The 22,519-nt window shown below is 47.7% G+C and overlaps 1 protein-coding gene across 7 annotated transcripts in view; it reads left to right on the top strand.

Annotated features, from left to right (window-relative positions):
- The window catches only part of MYO6 (myosin VI), a 924,144-nt gene that overhangs the window by 635,552 nt on the left and 266,073 nt on the right, over window positions 1-22,519 (top strand). For all 7 annotated transcript variants that reach the window (XM_086926522.1, XM_086926523.1, XM_086926525.1 and 4 more), the window contains exon 20: window positions 12,623-12,716. In XM_086926522.1, coding sequence (XP_086782648.1) covers window positions 12,623-12,716 — 94 coding nt within the window. The remainder of the gene's footprint in view (window positions 1-12,622; window positions 12,717-22,519) is intronic.

Raw genomic sequence — 22,519 nt, forward strand, 5'->3', positions numbered from 1 at the left:
ACCAGACGGGAGGAGGCATCGCCATCATCCACAGGAACACCATCCGCATCACGACCAACACCGACGACACCCTCACAACCGCCGAACACCTGCACTTCCAGATCCACACCGACCCCAAGACCACCCTCAGAGGCACCCTCATCTACAGACCCCCAGGACCTCGCACTCAATTCAGCGAAGACATCGCCGACTTCATCAGCCCGCACACCCTCCGCTGACTACATCCTCCTCTGGGACCTCAACTTCCACCTGGATAACAACAACGACCGCAACACCACCACCCTGCTGGACGACCTCGCCAACCTCTGTCTCAAGCAGCTGGTGACCACCCCCACCCACTACGCCGGACACACACTGGACGCCGTCTTCCATCCAGCAAGGACATCGTCTTAAGCCCCGCCACCGGACTCCACTGGACGGATCACAGTTGTGTCCACTTCAGCTTCAGAAGAACCACGATCCACCACCACCAGCAACAGGTTGCACGCAGAAGCTGGAACAAGATCACAGCCGACCAGCTCGCCGCATCCCTGAGCCAGCACCCACCCACCAGCTCAGCGAACCCCAGCCAGGACGCCAACAACCTCACGAAGTGGATCAGCAACTGCGCAGACGACCTCGCCCCACTGAGAACCCCTCCCAGAAGGCCCGGTAGCAAGAAAGCATCCTGGTTCACCGACAAACTCAAGAGCTCCAAGAAGAACTGCCGAGCCCTCGAGAAAGCATGGCGCAAAGACCCAACACCAGACAACATGACCACCCTCAAGCTCGCCACCCGAAAACACCACCAACTGATCCACGCCACCAAGAAAACTGCATTCAAGGCACGACTGGACAACAACGCACACAACAGCAAGGAACTCTTCAACATCGTCAAAGAGCTCTCCAACCCCAATGCCGGAAACAACAACATCACCCCATCTCAAGACCTCTGCAACTCCCTCGCCTCCTACTTCCACAACAAGATCGCAGACATACACAACAGCTTCAGCACACAACCGACGCACCCCACGACCGCACCAATGCCCCCCACCACCGCCGTCTGCCCCTGGACCCCGATCACCACCGAAGACACCATCCGTACGATGAACTCCATCCACTCCGGATCTCCAACTGACCCCTGCCCTCACCACGTCTTCAACAAAGCCGACGCTCTCATCGCACCCCATCTGCGGGCCATCATCAACACCTCCTTTGACACCGCCACCTTCCCGGAGAGCTGGAAGCACGCCGAACTCAGCGCTCTACTGAAGAAACCATCAGCGGACCCCACCAAACTAAAAAACTACCGCCCCATCTCGCTCCTCCCGTTTCCGGCCAAAGTCATCGAGAAGACCGTCAACAAGCAGCTGGCCGCCTTTCTCGAGACGAACGGATCCCTCGACCTCTCGCAGTCTGGCTTCCGGGCCAACCACAGCACCGAGACCGCCCTCATCGCAGCCACGGACGACATCCGAGCCCTGCTGGACAACGGGGAAACAGCGGCCCTCATCCTCCTGGACCTCTCCGCGGCGTTCAACACTGTCTGCCACCGCACCCTAGTGCAGCGCCTCAGCAACGTAGGAATCCAGGAGAAGGCACTAGAATGGATCATCTCCTTCCTCGCCGGAAGGACACAGAGAGTCCGCCCACCCCCGTTCAGATCAGAAGCCACCGAAGTCATCTGCGGCGTTCCTCAAGGCTCCTCACTCAGCCCCACCCTCTTCAATGTCTACATGAGCCCCCTGGCGGCCATCGCACGCCAACGCAACCTCAACATCATCTCCTACGCCGACGACACCCAGCTGATCCTCTCCCTCACCAACGACCCCGCCACCGCCAGAACGAACCTACACGAAGGGATGAAAGACGTAGCCGAGTGGATGATGAACAGCCGCCTGAAACTGAACTCAGACAAGACGGAAGTTCTCATCCTGGGCTCCTCGCCCTCCCCCTGGGACGACTCCTGGTGGCCCCCCGCCCTGGGCAGTGCACCCAAACCAACAGACCACGCACGCAACCTGGGCTTCATCCTGGACTCCTCCCTCTCCATGACCAGAAAAGTCAACGCCGTCTCCTCGTCTTGCTTCAACATTCTACGCATGCTAGGTAAGATCTTGCGGTGGATCCCCACCGAGACCAGGAAGACAGTCACCCAGGCCCTCGTCACCAGCCGACTGGACTACGGCAACGCCCTCTACGCCGGAACCACCGCCAAGCTCCAGAAGAGACTCCAGCGGATCCAGAACGCCTCAGCAAGACTCATCCTCGACATCCCCCGACACAGCCACATCTCCGGACACCTGAGAGACCTGCACTGGCTCCCGGTCAACAAGAGAATCACCTTCCGTCTCCTCGCCCACGCACACAAAGCCCTACACAACCAAGGCCCAAGATACCTCAACAGCCGCCTCAACTTCTACACTCCCACTCGCCAGCTTCGATCGACCAGCCACGCCCTCGTCGCCGTGCCCCGCATCCGAAGAGCCACCACAGGAGGAAGGTCCTTCTCCTTCCTGGCTGCCAAGACCTGGAACTCCCTCCCGACCCACCTCCGCCTGACCCAAGACCACCTCGCCTTCAGGAAGCATCTCAAGACCTGGCTGTTCGAGCAGTAGCGGACGCCCTCCCCCAAGCGCCATGAGACCCTCCGGGTGAGTAGTACGCTATATAAATGTTTTGATTGATTGATTGATTGAGTAATTTTTGATACTTTTTGATGTATAAATATTTTATATGGAAAAAAATCATGAAAAAAGGAAAATATCAAATGAAAAAGTAATTTAAAGAATAAAAACAATGAAAAAATGAAATAATGTGTTGTATTACAATGATTATGCCTGTATAATTGGAGTATTTACCCTGGAAAATCAATAGGTCACGAGGGAGTTCTTTCCATTGTATTTGTTCATTTTTCCCCTCTTTTCCCTGACCTGAAAGAAATTGCCTCAGAGGGGGTCCCCCTAATCCTTACTTGATTTCCATAGCTGCTACTACTCTTTGCGAAGTCCTGTGCCACCTCTTTGAGAGCCATATTTGCTGCTGCTTTATAGTTTCCAGGGATAGGGCACGCAGTTCAGCAAGTAATGTGACTGACTAACCAAGTTTCTTGGGGTGGAGTGCAAATTCAAGATTGAATACTGTGATGGGTGCCAGAGGGTTATATAATATTAGGGAACGATGAGAAGTCGCAGCACCTGCAACCAGGATACTCTGATTAGATTGGAACTGCTGAGGGAATGGTTCTGAGAGAGCGAATGCGGAGAGACTGGGGGATGGCTTTTCAAAGGGCTCTAGACTAACCAAAATGTGAACTAGAAAGAGCAGGTGGGCTGAGAACTCTGCCATAGTTTACTCCCACAGGCAATATGGTGTGGAATACATACTTGATTAATAAAATCAGTGATCTATTTGCCTGAGGGACGGGGATACCATTACACGCCACCTAGACAACTTTTCTTTAGTTGTGCCTGGGAGGCTGAGGGCAATTTTGCCAGGACTTTGGAGCGGTTTTGCAATTAACCCCAGAGCTTTGAGTTTCTATGTGTGTGATTTAGTGTTTGGGGTCGTTATTAGGGTGTTAAAGGCTTTTTCTTAGTTGTATGAGTATTTTCTGTAGGGTGTTGGTGGAGGGTTGGAGTGGGTCCCAAGCAGCTGAAGTGGTCAGAATACAGTACAACACAAACTGTTAGTTCAAGTTTGTATTAGAGAAAAATGGTCTGTTGTTCAATAGCACAGGAACTAGGTTGTGCAGCTGTAGGAAGGAAGAAACTGAATAAGGACAGAATTTGTGAAAAAACAATGCTTGCAGAAGGAAACGAGAGGTTGACCTCAGTTAGCTTTGTGAAAAAATGATAGGATTGATTACTCTGCCATTAATACAAAAGCAGTCTTTTACAACAGAATTAAATTGGTTCAGAGAATTAGTTGCTTCTAGATTAATGAGATATTTTAATATTTGTTTTGTGGTTGTGTTGATCACAGGCACAGATGTATGATGATCCATGCAGGTGCACTTTATTATTATTATGTAAAATGTATTTATTATTTAAAACACTTATTAAGCGCACTGTCACCTTGCAGGCATCCTGGCGCTGACTAGTTCGGAAAGAAGCAGACAGTGACCGAGGGGGCGTGAGCTTTCAGGCAGTTACCTTGGGAAATAACCAGGTTTTAATCATTCTCCTAAACGGAAACAGTTCCGTAGTTTGCCTAATCTCCACCGGGAGCGTATTCCAGAGTTTGGCAGCTGCCACCTCGAAGGATCTGCCTCCAGCTCTGACTTTCCTGAATCTGGGTACCATTACCAGCTTGGCCGCAGAGGATCGAATCTGCCTATATGGAATATACCAGGCGAATTTCGATTGTAAGGAGGCCGGGCCGATTCCATGGAGAGCCCTAAAGACTATGCATAGGGCCTTAAATTGTATCCTCTGTCTCACCGGCAGCCAATGCAGTTTGCCAAGAGAGGACGGCCCGTGTGATCTTCTCGGAAGCCCCAAAGCCAACCTAGCAGCCGCTGATTTGCCACAAGGTCGGAGAGCCTTACCGCTTCAGCAGACGCCTCGTCTTTTGGGAGGCTAACACCGCGTTCCTGCATACCCTGCCCGCCTCCCGCCGCTCGCTGTCCAAGCTGAGCCGCCGAGTGGAGCGCGGGTCAGGGAACTACAAGCCCCATCAGCCCAAGCGGGCTGCAACGCTACAAGCCGCGCCAGGAGGCGCTTAAAGCCGAGGTCAGCCCGACAAACAGCGGATTTGCCACAAGGTCGGAGAGCCTTACCGCTTCAGCAGACGCCTCGTCTTTTGGGAGGCTAACACCGCGTTCCTGCATACCCTGCCCGCCTCCCGCCGCTCGCTGTCCAAGCTGAGCCGCCGAGTGGAGCGCGGGTCAGGGAACTACAAGCCCCATCAGCCCAAGCGGGCTGCAACGCTACAAGCCGCGCCAGGAGGCGCTTAAAGCCGAGGTCAGCCCCGCCTCGCGGGACGCGAGCGGGACGCCGGGCGAAGCCCGGGCCAAGGGCGGGCCCGTTTCAGCCCGTTCCAGACTGAACCAGGCTGGGCTGGGCCCCCCCCCCTTTTTGGTCCGGACTAAATTCGTTTGACGACTATCTCTTCACTTAAAGGTACTCTTTGGTTCTGAAATTGCGACCCTATTGGTCCACTGCCTTTGTGCCTGCATATCCACATAATGTCAGTAACAAGGGGATCCAGAAGCAAGACTGCACTTAGAACTGCACAGTTTATAGGTCCTATTGACAAATTCATCTCTACCACTACCGAGGCTATCAATCTAAACATTTCCCTTTTAGAGCGCAGGGTATCCCAGGACCTTGCGTTCGCTAAGAGATCCTCCCTGGGTCTCATAGCTACAGCTTTAACCCCAGTCCCAGCAGTTTCATCTATTCCTAGCCTTTCTCAACCTGGAAATGTTATAGTACAATTACACTCCATCCCCAATGCCGTAGATTTATCGGCCACAAACTTGTCATTGGGTCTAGACTCTACTGAGAACCTTGAGACTACTCCGGATCTAGAGCGGATTGTAGTTGACGACCACTCTCAAGGTATTCAATCCAGGGGGGTGACAGAAGGCGCTATTCCTAAGCAGTCAATATCTACAAATAAAGGGAATAAGGCTAACCAACATCCCAAAAACAAGAAAAAGAAAGGGTTTATTACAGCACCAGCCACAAATATTTCCGCTGGTACCAACCCCACAACATCTGTCTTGTTTAACCCTCATTGTAATTCAAATGGTATTGTCCAGGGGGGTGCACCTGGTCCTTCCGACTTTGATAATATCCAGTTATTTGCAAAACTCAGGGATTTATTTAAACAACAACTTATGCCCCTGGAACGGAGCATCATGGTCATTGAGAAACAGCTTGCCATACTTATTGATAAATCCCCCAATTACCCAAGGGCAGGAACAGCTAAATCTGGGGGGGTTACACCAGCGGTTTCAGCCGTGGCGTCCTGTCCGGGGGTTCCTTTAGCTAAGACTAATACAGACAAACCATCTGTTAACACAGTTATGTTCAACACCAAATCCGTAACAAAGGATCCCATAATCGAAACTTCGGCTAATTCTAACACTTGCACTAACTGTTCCAAATTTAAGCCGAAAGCTAAACTACTACCTCAGACACCGTCATCCAGCCAGCAAATTTGTGCTGTCGAGGCCCCACAAGTCACCTCCAATGATGCTAAACGTACTGTTACTAATGAGCCCTTACAGCGATCCACCAGCAACAATAAGGCCCCAAAAGCTAAAGCTAATTCTCATGCAGACAAAAAGAGGCCCAAACCTAAACGCCCTTTTCAATTGGCCCCAGAGGTATCCCCTTTCACGGCAATTTTAACAGGAGTACCGGAACTCCCAGAGGGAACTGATGAACCCCAATGGTCCCTCCGGAATAAAATTCTGCAATGGCTTTGCATCCATAGGCCTCTGAAGCCCCCATTTACCTGTAGAATATCCTCGGTACGCAGGGTTTCTTGGGTGGGTAAGATCCCCAAGAGCATCCAAGGGGACTGTGTCATTGTTACATGTGAGGATGCCTCTACCGTGAACCACATATGTTCATGGCCTGAACTAGAGAAGAAGGGAGGAATCGATACCCATCGACTCTCCTTTTTCTACCCCCCTACTTCTAACTATCATTACCCAATTCCCCCGCCAAATTGGGCTATGAACCAAGAACACCAATGGGACTATGGCGACCCATGGCAAATCCAACAATCTAGAGGTAGGGATTGGGTACCTCGCCCTTGGTATCCCAACAATAACCGTTTTACAGACGGCGGGTGGCAGGGCATCCAAACCACTAACAGATTTGACTGCCTGGAGATGGTTGATTGACTTCATGTTCCATCTCCACTGATCTCAACTGACAACAGGCGGTCAGTATCTGATGTGGCTGTGCGACCTGACCCTGTCAGCCCTAACTCTGTTCCTGCAGTGACCCCTGTGTTCCCTAGTGGTCACAAGGTTTTACACAAGATCACAGCACCCGAAAGTTCTTTTATTCAATCACCCCCCTCTTGCTCCCACCCTCTTAACATCCAATCCCTCACTTGTCGGGTAGTAACTGGACCTTCCAAGATACCAGCTCATGTAAATAAGCCTGGCGACCTTATTTTGATATCATGGAATATTGCTGGTATCGCTGGGAAATTAAATACCCCTTTCTGGTCTAAATTCATAGGAGAAGGGTTTGATATAGTCCTCCTCCAGGAGACCTGGAGTCAGGAAGACATTAACGTAGAAGGTTATTCTTCACATTGCTTGAATGCCACTAAATCCAATTCTGGTAGGGCAAAGGGGGGTCTTCTGATTCTCCTTTCCAACAGATTGGAAACCTTCAAAGTTAGAAGTAGCACAAATGTGGGAGCTTACAGCCAGGTACTGCGGATTGCATGTGCTCAGGGTAATGACCTGGTTCTTGTCAACTTTTACAACAACATCTTTGACGCATCCAGAGGGAATATCCTGTACCCCCTGGAAAAAGAAATTGCTAAGGCTATAGGCATCTCTAATAAGCAGTTAGACATCCTATGGGCTGGAGACTTTAATTTGCAGCCATGCCAACTATCTAAGGGTAACCCATGCGGTTTTGGAGTGGAGTCGGATAATTTTAATGGGGGTGCGGGTAGGAGCGAGGATGTTCCCCACTTCCCGCACTGTCATTACGGCTCCACCTTAAATAACCTGCTACTTAAACTAGATTTATCCTTACTAAATTGCAACAAAAATAAACAGAACGCCAGTTGCCCCACCTTTACAGGGAGGGAAGCTGGGACTTTTATCGATCACATCTTGTTCTCAAGTAATGGGGACTATTGTAGCTTGTATGTGAGAGAGGAAAGTCTCAGCGACCACAACAGTATTTGTGTTACCCTTCCTTTAAGGGGTGTCAAACAAAGAACTGGGGAAACCTGTACCACCGATATAGTGTCCCAACGACCAAACGGCCCGAGAATCAAGTGGACGGGGGTCAATTCTGTGGCTAAACAAAGGGAGGTAATAGCCAGCTGTAAAATTGAGATTAGCTATTGCCTTAAAGATGTTGTTAACCATGAACTTTTGATATCCCAGTTTATTAACATCAATACCATCATTGAGGGTATCTTTACTAAAAAACCCTCAGCCAATAAAACGATAAAACTGGGATGGTTTGATAAACCCTGCACTACAACTTTACGGGAATTAAAACGAGTTTTAGGGCTCATACCCCGAGATGGCATTAGCATCAAAGAAGCAAGGGTTAACTACAAACTGGCTATCTCTAACAGGAAAAAGGTACTACAGAGAGAAGCTTGGGATAAACTGAATGAAGCTGTTGAGACAAAAAACAGTAAACTTTACTGGGAAATAGTCAACAGTCCATTCTTAAATTCGGAAGGTGTCCCAGAAATCACTTCTTATGTTGCGTGCGAGGACTGGGTCTCTCATTTTACTAATATTTTTAACCCAGAAAAGGTATTATTGACCCAACCCTCGGCTGATTTGCCATTGTGGTCACCTCTACCTTTGGATATTACGCTACAGGAAGGACTGGAAGGCCTTGCCAATAGCAAGGGGGGGAAGGCCCCGGGACCTGATGGGGTGCCCATAGATTTATTAAAGACAGAACCTAACCTGTGGGCCCCCATTTTGGTTAGGACATTTAACTGTGCAGCTGTAGGCGATTTCCCTCCCTCTTGGGGTCAATCGGTGATCGTGCCCTTATTCAAAAAAGGCAGTAAATCCGAGGCCTCTAACTATCGGCCAATTTCTCTATTGGATGCCTCAGTAAAGGTTATGAGCAGAATCCTGCTCATTAGACTGGAAACTTGGGCAGAAGATATGAGTATTTTAACTAAAGTGCAATACGGCTTCAGGAAGGGGATGGGTACTCTGGAGCAATGCGTGAACTTGGATCTTTTAATTAACAAATACACAGTAGCCAAAAAGGGTAATTTATTTTTATGTTTTGCTGATCTGAGCAGCGCATTTGATTTAGTTGACCATGGCATTCTTTGGCAGGTTTTACTGGAGTTAGGAGCACCTAAAGAAATAGTACATTTCCTGGCTAGGCTTTACCAGAAACTTTCTTGTAAAGTCCGATATGGCAGCCATGGTGAATGCACACCTTTCTTCAAGGTATCCAGGGGCATCCGCCAAGGATGCGTACTAGCTCCCCTTTTATTTTCTCTTTTTATTAACTGTGTTGATCGCACTTTGGCAACCATACCAGCAGATGCCCCGCAGATTGGAGGCAATCCTGTCTCAATCTTACTTTATGCGGACGACGCAGTACTTTTATCACGCACTCAGATGGGCTTACAACGTCTCATTGATGGTTTTATGCTGTTCATACAAAACAGGAGACTTTGTGTAAACAAATCTAAGACCTATGTTATGTTGTGCGGTGAGTCAGCCAACAAACTAAAGTCTAATTTCTATCTCGACAGCGCCAAAATGTTACAAGTTAAAACATTTTGTTATCTAGGAATCACTTATGCTAATGATGGGTCCTGGAAATCAGAGCTTGAAAATGCTAGGTCGAAAATGTCTCGTTGTACCAGCAGTGTTTTTCGTTTCTCATCTAAGCTCGGCTCAAGAAGCATTCGTGACATGATTAATATTTACAATATTCGCTGTGTTCCCTCGGCATTGTATGGGGCTGGAGTGTGGGGCCACACAGACGGCACCTCTCTCCAAAAAGAGGAGAACAAGTTCCTAAGAAAAGTACTATGTGTCCCCCACTCCGCTTCCATTCAATTAATTCATGACGAGGTTGGGGTCGAGTTTATTTCGGACTTAGCAGCCGTTCGTCCACTCTTATTGTGGCGATCTATTTGGGCTAAGCCCGAAACTCGATTCACTCAAGAAATTATTCTTGACTGTATAGGCTTGGACTTTTCTTTTCGTATTCTTTGGCTGAAATATATTAGTTTCTGGTTTAAGACTTTGTTTGATATTGATGTTCTTACTGACCCCGAACTTGCGGTAGAAATACCCAAAAAAGAGATCAAACAAATGTTCTTGATGTATAAAAAGAAAGGGCGAGAAGAGGTATATGGCAAGCTAACTACTGTAAAGTTTTATAGAGAACTTAACTTGCCACCGGGGTTCCAAGCATATCTTCTACATGTCAGTCGCCCATCTCATCAATATGTTTTAACTCGCGTCAGGTTGGGCATTGCACACCATCTTGTTGCGTTCCCAGTACAGAAACAGAAATCTGAAACCCCCTGCCCTTGTGACAATGTTTCACGCCAGAGTTGCTGCCATTTCTTACTTTTTTGTAAATTTTATCATTTTCTAAGACTAAGGTACTTAAAACCTATATTTATTAAATACAAAATAAGGTCTTTTAAGAATGCCCTTGTGTTACTGTCAGTTTTAGAAAATGTGGATATATGTTTTTTTGTTGCCATTTATATTTTGAAATGTACAGCTGCCAGGAAAAGTATTGTATTGCCATGATCTCTATATTCCTGTCTGTACTTCTCAAAACGCACAGCTGCCAGGGGGAGCACTTTCTTTAGTAGTGCTCAACTTATCTTTAACCCTGTCTGTACATGTTCCCTTTTTCCTTTTGATTCTTTCATATTTTTAATATACAGCTGCCAGGATATATCTAGTGCTGCTATATTTCCATACCTTTCTGCTCGTTTTAACAAATTTTTAATATTTAAAACTTTCATGTCCCACGACTAGGTGAGGGCTTATTGTTCAACGTACAGCTGCCAGGATAAACACTTTTGTGCCAATTTATTCATTCCTGTCTGTACGATTTTAACTTTGTTTTAATTATGATCCAATGTTAAACGCTGGTCCGTATGTGTCCTACCCTTATATGAATTATCTTGGATTCCCCTATATAAATCTTGTATTTTATAACAATTTTTTAATGTAACGGATTGATTTCATGTTTGCTTGTATGATTTGTTTACAAATCGAATAAAAGCTTTGAAATTGAATTGAATTGTTTTGTGGTTGTGTTGATCACAGGCACAGATGTATGATGATCCATGCAGGTGCACTTTATTATTATTATGTAAAATGTATTTATTATTTAAAACACTTATTAAGCGCACTGTCACCTTGCAGGCATCCTGGCGCTGACTAGTTCGGAAAGAAGCAGACAGTGACCGAGGGGGCGTGAGCTTTCAGGCAGTTACCTTGGGAAATAACCAGGTTTTAATCATTCTCCTAAACGGAAACAGTTCCGTAGTTTGCCTAATCTCCACCGGGAGCGTATTCCAGAGTTTGGCAGCTGCCACCTCGAAGGATCTGCCTCCAGCTCTGACTTTCCTGAATCTGGGTACCATTACCAGCTTGGCCGCAGAGGATCGAATCTGCCTATATGGAATATACCAGGCGAATTTCGATTGTAAGGAGGCCGGGCCGATTCCATGGAGAGCCCTAAAGACTATGCATAGGGCCTTAAATTGTATCCTCTGTCTCACCGGCAGCCAATGCAGTTTGCCAAGAGAGGACGGCCCGTGTGATCTTCTCGGAAGCCCCAAAGCCAACCTAGCAGCCGCTGATTGGACCCTTTGGAGCCTATCCAGCAGGAACCCAGGGGACCCTAGCAAAAGGGCATTGCAATAGTCCAGCCTGCTGAGGATGGTACACCTTACCACTTGAGCACGAGCTTGGGATGGTAAAAGAGGCAAGACTTTCCTCAGGGAGCGAAGGATGGCAAAGCAGCAGGCGGTTTTTTACATGCGTCTCCATACTAAGCCTTTGATCTAACATGACCCCTAGATTGCGAACTGAGTCCACAGGCCGTACTTTGGTCCCTGTTTCCGGGGGCCAAAAGTTGTCTGGGAACAGCTGGGAGATCTTAGTCCTGGCGCTAAAGAGTACCTCCGTCTTCCCCGCATTAAACTGGAGGGAGTTGGACTTTAGCCATCGTGACGTATCACCCAGACAGTTGTGGAGAACCTCCACAGATGTTGAATCCCCTCCTCCAAGCAGAGGATCATCTGCGTGTCGTCAGCATAGTTTACAATCCTGATATTAAAGCTTTTAATGAGTGAAATCAGAGGTCTAAGATACAGGTTAAAAAGTATTGGACTAATTGCTGAGCCCTGAGGGACCCCATGAGATATCAGAGTCTAGCAGGATCAGAAACACTGCCTGCTTCCTGTCTGCACGCCTCTGAAGCTCGTCCATAGCGGTGATTAGGGCTGTTTCGGTTCCATGGGCTGGCCGGAAGCCAAATTGATCAACATCTAGTAATTGGTGACATTCCAGATGGTTGGAGAGAGTGTTACTAACCAAACGCTCGACAATCTTGGCTGGAAAAGGTAGCAAGGAGATGGTCTATAGTTTTTTGAGCAATCCGGATCCAGAAAGGGCTTTTTCAGCAAAGGAGATACTAACGCCCGTTTCCATTGAGCTGGGACGATACCAGTCGTAAGTGATTGGTTACATATTAGGTGGAGTGAAGGAAAAAGTTCTTCCTCGTATTCCTTCCAAATTTTATGTGGCACAGGATCTAAGCATGCTAATGTAAAGATTTTGAAGGTGATTTAATAAGTCATTGTCTATTCAATGTATCTTGTAATGACAAAAATGTTTAATTTCCTTAAAATTATGAAGGGAATGTATTATGCAATATTTGCTTTACTGCCTTTCCAATAGGGGTCCAGCTTCATTCGATGCATCAAGCCTAATTTAAAGATGACCAGTCACCATTTTGAAGGGGCTCAGATTCTGTCCCAACTACAGTGCTCAGGTAATGAACATTGCTAGGTTGTTAACAAGACTGTTATTTTTTTCTGAACAATATGATGAATTTTTATTACATAAATGTAAAGGGTTTCTCAGGAGGTGAAATAATAGATGTTAATTGAAACCCGCTTTGCATAATTACAAGGTTTAATTTATTTTACAGATCAATCAACTAGTGACTCCAAGGTTTTCAAGGATGTGTTTCTTCTTTGATGCTTCCTTTTAGAGGTTGATTTTTTGATACTGTAATTATTCAGTCACTCTGTATTTTGTGTATTTTCGGGTGTTTTCCAGGCCTGGTTAAATATTTAGTGGGACTGATTACCCTTTTGTGGTTTAACCCTGGATAGTTTATACGTGATTAATTATCCACTTTGCCCACTCTTCAATCTGGTGTGTTCTATTCATTCGAAATGTACATGTTCTCAAAGCTTGTTTATGTTTGACTGCTACATGGAATACATGCAATGCAGTTAAAAGTAGACAGCTATTTGTTTAGGTCTTTCTTTCATCTAAAGGGAAGAGTTTATGGTAATTTCTCGTCTTAGTAGATTGTGTTAAGCCCCTTTTATTTGGTGTGGACAGAGTCTTTCTTTTATAAGCAAATCTGAGTCATCATTATCCTCCAAATGTTGATAAAGCCTGAAAGCTCTTCCTTCAAACAAGTGCTAAAAGGGATTTTCCTCACCATTGCCTGATTATTTTGGGGTCATCTCTTGAGTTCAGACATTTAACCTTTGTGTTTTGTTTAAGCAAATGCATTGCAGTAGCGCCAACCCACTTGCAGAGTCCCTCTGATATGCATTGGTGTCAGCTTAGGGCTACCTTTTTTAGCTTTTGCAAGAATTGCACGACTGTGCACCTAGAACCCTGGATACAACAGTGTACTGATAGGATTATGTTCCCAGGGAAGCAATTATACTATCATGTCCATCTAACGGGCACGGTTCTGAAACGCGACCCTCCTGGTAGGCTGCCCTTGATACTGGGGAAGTTTTACAGAGTTGATTTTATTGTGGGGAATTACAATTAATTTGAATTTGTAGCAAAGTGACTGAATTGACTCTGTGGGCCCTGGGGGAATCAGTGGGAACCATTTTTTGCACTATTGCACTCTAGGCCTTAGCAAGCTAATGTCGCCATCTTTTGTAGGTGTTTTAATTTCTTTTTCTCACGGCCACTACAAATTGACGATCGTGGTTCGGACATGCATATAAACAGCACAGTCCTGAACCTTGACCCTGCTTGTGCGCTGCTTTTGATGCTGGAAGTTTTTTTTTAATTTTTAAAAGTGTTGATTTTATTGCGGGGAATTGATTTGAATTTGAATTTGCTGCAATGTGACTGAATTGACTCAGTGGGCCCTGGGGGCAAAACGTCAGAACCATTTTGTGCACTATTGCACTACAGGTCTTCTTGGTAGACCCTTTGGTTGCTTTTCCTCACGGCCTCTATAGGATGATGACCTTGCATGCCGAAGGCAAGTCTGACTGCCCCGATCCGTGCCCAGGTTGGACCAGGGGCCAAGACTTATGTCCGTTTGGTACAAAAAACCATCAGCTACTCATCAACACAACTACAGACCCTGCAGGCTAGTGAAAATTGCTCCTGCTTTCATGCAATAGATCCTAACGCATCAGAGCTGTTATGTTAAACATGCATATTTGATCCTCAGGCTCTCCTTAGGCACATTAGGGGGTCCGAAGAGCAGAATGAGTTGGGTCTGTTCCTTATCTTTGGGCTGCCACAAATGTGATGTCTTCTCTTTCATCCAGGATAACAGAGCAGACATCCTGTTTCTTATGGAGACGAGGTTACATGAGGGCTCCGAGCTGGACGAAATCTAAACCATGCCCCATGATACCTTATCTCTCTGTGAAATTGCAAAAACAAAGGAGGTGGGAGGGATCGCTATTAATCTGTAAGACAATTTGTGGGGCACTTTCACTCCATCTACTCTTCAGGATTGCAAACGTTTGTCTTTCACAATTTTACACCGACTTTTACCTTTTCTGGGGCCCTACTTTATAGGCCACCCAGCTCTCCTACTCATTTCCTCAATACACTCCTTGATAAAGTCGTAGACTTGGCTCTCAATAAAACAAATTTCTCCTTGCTAGGAGATTTTATCATCCATGCTGAGGACTCCACTAGACGTGCCTGCTTCAGGACCTTGCCTCCCTACAGTTTTAACAGCAGGTCGGTGGCCAGACCCCTGAGAAAGGGCATACCACTGATCTGGTATTTAGTAACATCCCAAATCTACAGGTATTACAGCCCATACGAGTTATATGGTCAGACCACTATGTGATTCTCATCACCTTGCATCCTCCCTCATCTACTAGTGGTCCATTTTGGTCTATGATTAAGGACAGCTGCTGGGCGAAATTAGACAGTAAGGACTTGAAATACATCCTCAGTAGGTCCAAGCCAGATTTAGGTTAGCATATACCTGTAGCAAATTCCCAATTTTTATATTGGATTAATAACTCCCTGGACCACGTCATTCTGGTGAAGATGCGTAAAGGTGTACAGCACAGTAAACAATCTCCTTGGCTTACCCCTCACCTGTTAGCACTTAAGAAGACACTGCTCGCTTTGCCTGCTTTATTATTTGTGCCTGATTGTGCCGGTGCCACTGCCCATTTAATCTCGTCCTCTTTCGCTTTTGGCTTGCTGCCATTTTGTTGTTTGTTGTTGTGCCTCCCAGCCCGGCTCTCCACCCCGCTCCCGCCTCCCAGCTGCTCCTCCCTCCCACTGGAACTTAAGGCCCTACACAATCGTCCAAGCGCTGTGACCGCCCTGACTTCTCAGAAGCGGTTGCTCCTTCACGCTGCTCCCTGATCAATCACTGGTATCGTAGTGCTTACTGCCAGACTGCTGATTGCCATTAATTTCAATTGCTCATTTCATCGTTACCATAGCGCTTTACTGATAGACTGCTCTTGAATTATTACTGAACTGTGCACTGCTCGCTTTGCCTGCTTTATTATTTGTGCCTGATTGTGCCGGTGCCACTGCCCATTTAATCTCGTCCTCTTTCGCTTTTGGCTTGCTGCCATTTTGTTGTTTGTTGTTGTGCCTCCCAGCCCGGCTCTCCACCCCGCTCCCGCCTCCCAGCTGCTCCTCCCTCGCTCCGCCCTCGCTCCGCCCTCGCTCCGCCCCTTCCACTATCTACATATGTCAGAGCAACACACATGCAGCGTCCACGCGCTTGGACGCGCCCCATGCGCGCCGAAGGTGTGCCAAAGGTAAGCCCGTCTACGCCCGTCTGCGCCTGGACCGCGCCAAGCGCCAGACCCCTTGGCCCTTGCAAAATCCACTCCACCCGCATATCGTACGACGCCACAACCCTCTCAGCACTTAACCCCGGCCGACTCCCAAACTGCAACCAAGCCGCCCCAGGACAAACCCATGGACCCTTCACCTGCCACTCCTGCAAGTTCGACTGCATCAGGATCCACACCAAATCCACAGACTCCAAACAGAACTCCAACACTAACCACCTGAAGTGCATCCTGCTCAACACCCGCTCGGTCCACAGACACGCCATTGAACTTTGGAACCTACTCAACACCACATCGCCGGACGTCGCCTTTCTTACTGAAACCTGGATGAACGCCTCATCAACGCCCGACATCGCCATAGCCATCCCGGAAGGCTACAAGATCATCCGAAAGGACCGCATCAACCAAACAGGAGGAGGCATCGCCATCGAACACAAGAACACCATCTGCATCACGACCAGTTTCGATGACAACCTCACATCCGCCGAACACCTTCACTTCCAGATTCACACCGACCCTAAGACCACACTCAGAGGCACAATCATCTATAGACCACCTGGACCCCGCACACAATTCAGCGAAGACATCACTGACTTCATCAGCCCTCACGCCCTCCCCTCAGAGGACTACATTCTACTGGGAGACCTCAACTTCCACCTGGAAAAGAACAACGACAGCAACACCACCACCCTTATGGACAACCTCGCCAATCTCGGACTCAAACAACTTGTTGACACCCCCATCCACAATGCTGGGCACACGCTCAACCCAATCTTCACCTCCAGCAAGCACATCTCCTTTAATCACACCACAGCTCTCCATTGGACAGACCACAGCTGCGTTCACTTCAACTACAAAAAGACTACCACCCACAACCAATTCCCCGGAGAAACTGGAACAAAAATTACCACCGACCAGCTCTTCACATCGCTTCACCAAAACCCTCCTGCAAAATCTTCGGACCCAAACCAAGCAGCCACCAACCTCACACAATGGATCACCCACAGCGCTGACGAATTAGCACCCTTGAAAAACCATCACATCAAGCAAGGCAGCAAAAAAGCCCCCTGGATCAATGATGACCTTAAGAAATCCAAGAAGATCTGTCGCACTCTTGAAAAAGCCTGGCGAAAAAACCCAACCACTGACAACCTGGCCACCTTCAAGAACGCCACCCGCAAACACCACCAACTTATCCGATCCACCAAGAAATCCGCATTCAAGGATCGACTCGACAACAACGCCCACAACAGCAAGGAACTATTCAACATCTTCAAGGGTTTACCAACCCCACCGCCGGCACCAACGACATCACTCCCTCCCAAGACCTCTGCGACTCCCTAGCCTCGTTCTTCTACAACAAAATCGCTGACATACGTAACAGCTTTGGAGACGAGTCCGCCCCACCCACCTCCGAACTAAAACCCCCTCCAACAACCTTTACGCCTGGAACCCAATCACCACTGAAGACACCATCCGCCTGATGAACACCATCCACCCAGGTTCACCAACCGACCCATGTCCCCACCATATTTTCAACAAAGCAGACTCCATTATCGCACCCCATCTCCGAGACGTCATCAACTGCTCCCTCAACTCCGCTACCTTCACGGAAAGCTGGAAACATGCCAAACTCAGTGCCCTCTTGAAGAAACCCACAGCAGACCCCACTGAACTCAAGAACTACCGCCCCATTTCGCTCCTCCCTTTCCCTGCCAAAGTCATTGAGAAAGCTGTTAACAGTCAACTCGTCGCCTTCCTTGAATCCAAAAAATCCCTCGACCCTTCACAGTCCGGCTTCCGAGCCAAACACAGCACTGAGACCGCCCTCATCGCAGCAACAGACGACATTCGAACTCTACTGGACAACGGAGAAACAGCTGCCCTCATCCTACTTGACCTCTCCGCAGCCTTCGACACAGTCTGTCATAGCACCCTTATACAACGCCTTAGCAACGTCGGAATACAAGGAAAAGCATTGGACTAGATCATCTCGTTTCTCGCCGGAAGAACCCAGAGAGTCCGCCTCCCCCCTTTTAGATCAGAGGCCACCGTAGTCATCTGCGGCGTACCACAAGGATCTTCACTCAGTCCCACCCTCTTCAACGTATACATGAGTCCCCTCGCATCCATCGCGCGCCAACACAACCTCAACATTATCTCCTACGCAGACGACACCCAGCTGATCCTCTCCCTCACCAAAGACCCTAATACCGCCAAAACCAACCTACACGAAGGGATGAAAGAAGTAGCCGAATGGATTAAGAACAGCCGTTTAAAACTGAACTCGGACAAAACGGATGTCCTCATCTTAGGATCATCCCCCTCCGCCTGGGACGACTCATGGTGGCCACTGGCCCTGGGAACCGCACCCATACCTACGGACCACAGACGTAACCTGGGCTTCATCCTGGACTCCTCCCTCTCGATGACTAGACAAGTCAACGCCGTCTCATCATCATGCTTCAACATCCTACGTATGCTCAAAAAAATCTTCCGTTGGATCTCCACCGAAACAAGAAAGACGGTCACCCATGCACTGGTCACAAGCCGACTGGACTACGGAAACACCCTTTACGCCGGAACCACAGCCAAATTACAGAAAAAACTCCAACGCATCCAAAACGCCTCAGCCAGACTCATTCTAGACATTCCCCACCAAGCTCACATTTCCGGTCACCTGAAAGACCTCCACTGGCTCCCCGGCAACAAGAGAATAACGTTCCGTCTCCTCACCCACGCACACAAAGCCCTCTACGACCTAGGACCCGAATACCTCAACACGCGCCTGTCCTTTTACACCCCCAGCCGCCAACTACGATCGTCCAATCAAGCCCTCGCCGCAATCCCACGCATCCAAAGATCCACCATGGGGGGAAGATCCTTCTCCTACTTAGCGGCCAAGACCTGGAATTCTCTCCCCACCCACCTCCGCCTTACACAGAACCACCTCTCCTTCAGAAAACAACTAAAAACTTGGATATTTGATAAGTAAAGTTCCCCCCTTCCTGCAAGCGCCTTGAGACCCTCTGGGTGAGTAGTGCATTATACAAATTCGAACTTGAACTGGAGGCGTAATTATGATCCTTTATTAAAGTCCACTTATATTGATTTATTAAAATCCTACAAAAAATCTATTATTTTGGCCAAATCCTCCCATTATTCCCAGAAAGTCATTAATTCTGCATCTAAAACAAAAGAAATTTTTTCCATCGTGGCTGAACTCTCCCTACCTGATCGTGTTACACTTCAGCCTCAACCCTCGCAAGCTTTGTGCGACTCCCTTAACTCTTTTTTTATCGATAATATCTCCACGATTAAAAATAACATCCCCCCTACCACCTTGTCTCAGGTCAGTGCCCTCCCCCTCCGAATCCTTATTCTCTGCATGAATTCCCCCCTATCTCCCTGGATACTTTTCTTTCATTACTCCAGGCTGTCGGCTCTGGCTCCCCCAATGACTCCTGCCCTCCCCAAATCCTAAGAGATGCCTTTATGGCCTGTCCCGGCCCTCCTCTTGACCTTCTAAATCGCTCACTCTCTGCAGGCTCTGTCCCCGATGCTTTCAAAAGCGCTGTGGTAGTACCTATTTAAAAAAAAAACGGTTCTGACCCTGCGGTCCTGGGTAACTACCGACCTATCTCCCTCCTCCCCTATCTGGGGAAGGTCTTGGAGACTTACGTCACCCGCTGCCTGAGCACCTTCATCGAGGAAACTCATTTCCTCGACGATCAACAGGCAGGCTTTAGAACGGCCCATTCCACGAAGGCAGTGGTGGTGGCGGTTATGGACACACTGAGACAGGGGGCTGATAAGAACCTGGCCCAGGCCCTAGTGCTACTAGATCTCTCGGCCGCTTTTGACACGGTCGACCATGACATCTTGCTCGACCGTGTCAGAAATGTGGGCATTTCGGGCCCGGCCCGGTCTTGGATTGTGTCCTTCCTCCAACACCGCTCCCAATCGGTACAACTGTCCACCTTCTCTGCTCCCCAAATTTCACTTTCCTGTGGTGTTCCCCAGGGCTCTGCTTTGTCCCCTCTTTTGTTTAATCTTTATATGCAGCCCCTTCTAGTCTCTCTTCGTCACTCCTCTGTTACCACCTTTAACTATGCAGATGATCTGCAACTCATCTTTCCCATCGACCCCTCCCCTCTCTCTTGCTCTCATTTTCAAACCATAATGCTTACCATCTATGAGTGGATGAACTTCAGCCAGCTGAAGCTCAATCCTAGCAAGACAGAGTTGGTTCTGATCGGCGGGCTTCCACATCCCTGGACTCCCAATTTCTGGCCCCCTGCCCTTGGTTCCACTCCTTGTACTGTCAATTCCGTGAAGAGCCTAGGAGTTACTATCTCTAGTGACCTTTCGATGCGGCCGCACATCAACGCTGTTACCTCGGCCTGCTTTTACCATCTTCGCAGAATCGGGAAGATCCGAAGGTTCCTATCATCAGAGGCTCTTACCCTTTTCATCATGGCCCTGGTCACCTCACGTTTAGACTATGCCAACTGTCTATACGTGGGGATTCCCGCATACCATCTCCACCGACTCCAACTGGTGCAAAACCAGGCAGCCAGATTAATTTTTCAGCAGCCCAAACACCATCACGTGACGCCGATGCTGAAAACCCTACACTGGCTCCCGATTGCGCAACGTTGCATCTTTAAATTGGGATGCACCATCTTCAAATCTCTTTTTGCCTCTGCCCCTGCCTTTATTTTTCTCTGTCTGCTCCCCTACGTTCCCTCTCGACACCTCAGATCCTCTGCTCACAATCTCTTGATCACTCCTAGATTCAAACGTAAGAAGCACGGTGGTGCCTGTTTCTCTTTTCTTGCTCCGTCCACTTGGAACTCCTCTCCTCTCTCATTCCGGCTCACTCCTGACTATCCTTCTTTCCGCAAACTCTTGAAAACGTATCTGTTCCGTCTTGCTTACGACTAGCTGCCCCCACTCCCCTGTGTCCTTTGTCCACTGGTCTCCGAGCGCCAAGAAACTAATTGGTGTATGTGCGCGGTACTAAATACCTTTAACATAACATAACATAACATAACTTGACTTGACAGACTAGAGAGAAAGTGAAGGCAGTACAATAATGAACCGAGTAAGCTTGAGTATAGGGATGCAGTCAGGAATTATCATTCTGAGATCAAACCCACACAAGCCTCTTATTACACCACCAAAATAGAGAAAGCTCCAACTCTCCCATAGAAATATTTCAAAATCTAAAATTGCTTGTGGAGGTTAAAACAGACTGCCAGAACCGGTAGTTGCTTGCAGGAACATATTAGCCTCCTTATTCTTATATCAGATATTTACTCCTCCTTTCCTGACAGGACAAAGGAGACTGAAGTACCTACAGACAGTCAATCTGTGGGTTACCCAGAACAAGGCCTTTTGGCCTTTCCTGCCATCATCCCATACCAGCTTTTGGCTTTATTTAGCCTAGTTAAGCCAGGTTCCCCCTTGACCCAGCCCCCACTCCATATTTCATAACATGGCTCAGAGAGCCTCTTCCTTGTCCTGCTAGAACTACTGAATCTATTGCTGTCTCCTGGTTCTGTTCCCCAGCAGTGGAAACACACAGTGGGTAAAGCTGCTACTGAAAAGGCCAAGCCAAGATCCTATGTGTCTGGGAAACTCCTTACTGCCAGGAGTGTCTAAGCTCCTGGACAAACATGTTGGTCAACATCTCTCCCTTTAACTGGAATCTAGCAAACTCCTCCACTCCACTCAAATGGGGTTTATTCCTCAGCATAGCACTGAAACAGCACTTTTGGCCGTGATTGAAAAACTCAGGCAATTTTTAGACTAAGGAGGCTCTATTGCAGTCATCCACTTTTCTACGCACTTGTTTAACACACAAGCGGTATCAACGACTCACCTTAAAGAAAGGGTTGTTGAACTGATGTTGGATTTTAAGTTCTACTGTTGCGTAGACTGGAGTTCTAATGACTTGTGTGGTAAACTAATGCGTTGTAAGATGCATTTGTGGTTTGGACCACGTTGTAATGGTATTCGTGTAGATGCATGCATGGTTCGAACATACAACCGCAAATGTCAGCTGTTGGAATTGTCCCTTTCTCCATGGTCATTCCCAAACTTTGCGTTCCTGTTTTCTGAACCGGTTTTTGTTGCCTTTAGGACTCTATGCACTTTACCACGGCTAACCACTGCTAAAGTGCTTGTACTCCCTCCTTTAAACATAGCGAAATCAGCTTACACCAAATTGGCACATAACATTTACTTGTAAATTCTTAGTTAAATGTCCCTACATGTAACCCAGGGATTGTAAATTAAATGCTGGGAATTAGATATTGATGAGATCAAGGAGAGACAATATTTGTACTTTAATATTGTAGCAAATCCCTCTAACCCAGCTAAGAGAATTAAAGGTAGTTTACAGGATAATTTATTAAGAGGTCATTTAAAGCCTTATTAGGGTTATTCTTGAGGGAGCTGAAGCAGTAGAAGGGTAAGCATCATTTAAAGAAACATATGCAGAAGGCTGTAGCAT

This window comes from Lissotriton vulgaris, chromosome 6, assembly GCF_964263255.1.
Source record: "Lissotriton vulgaris chromosome 6, aLisVul1.2, whole genome shotgun sequence".
Lineage (NCBI taxonomy): Eukaryota > Metazoa > Chordata > Amphibia > Caudata > Salamandridae > Lissotriton > Lissotriton vulgaris.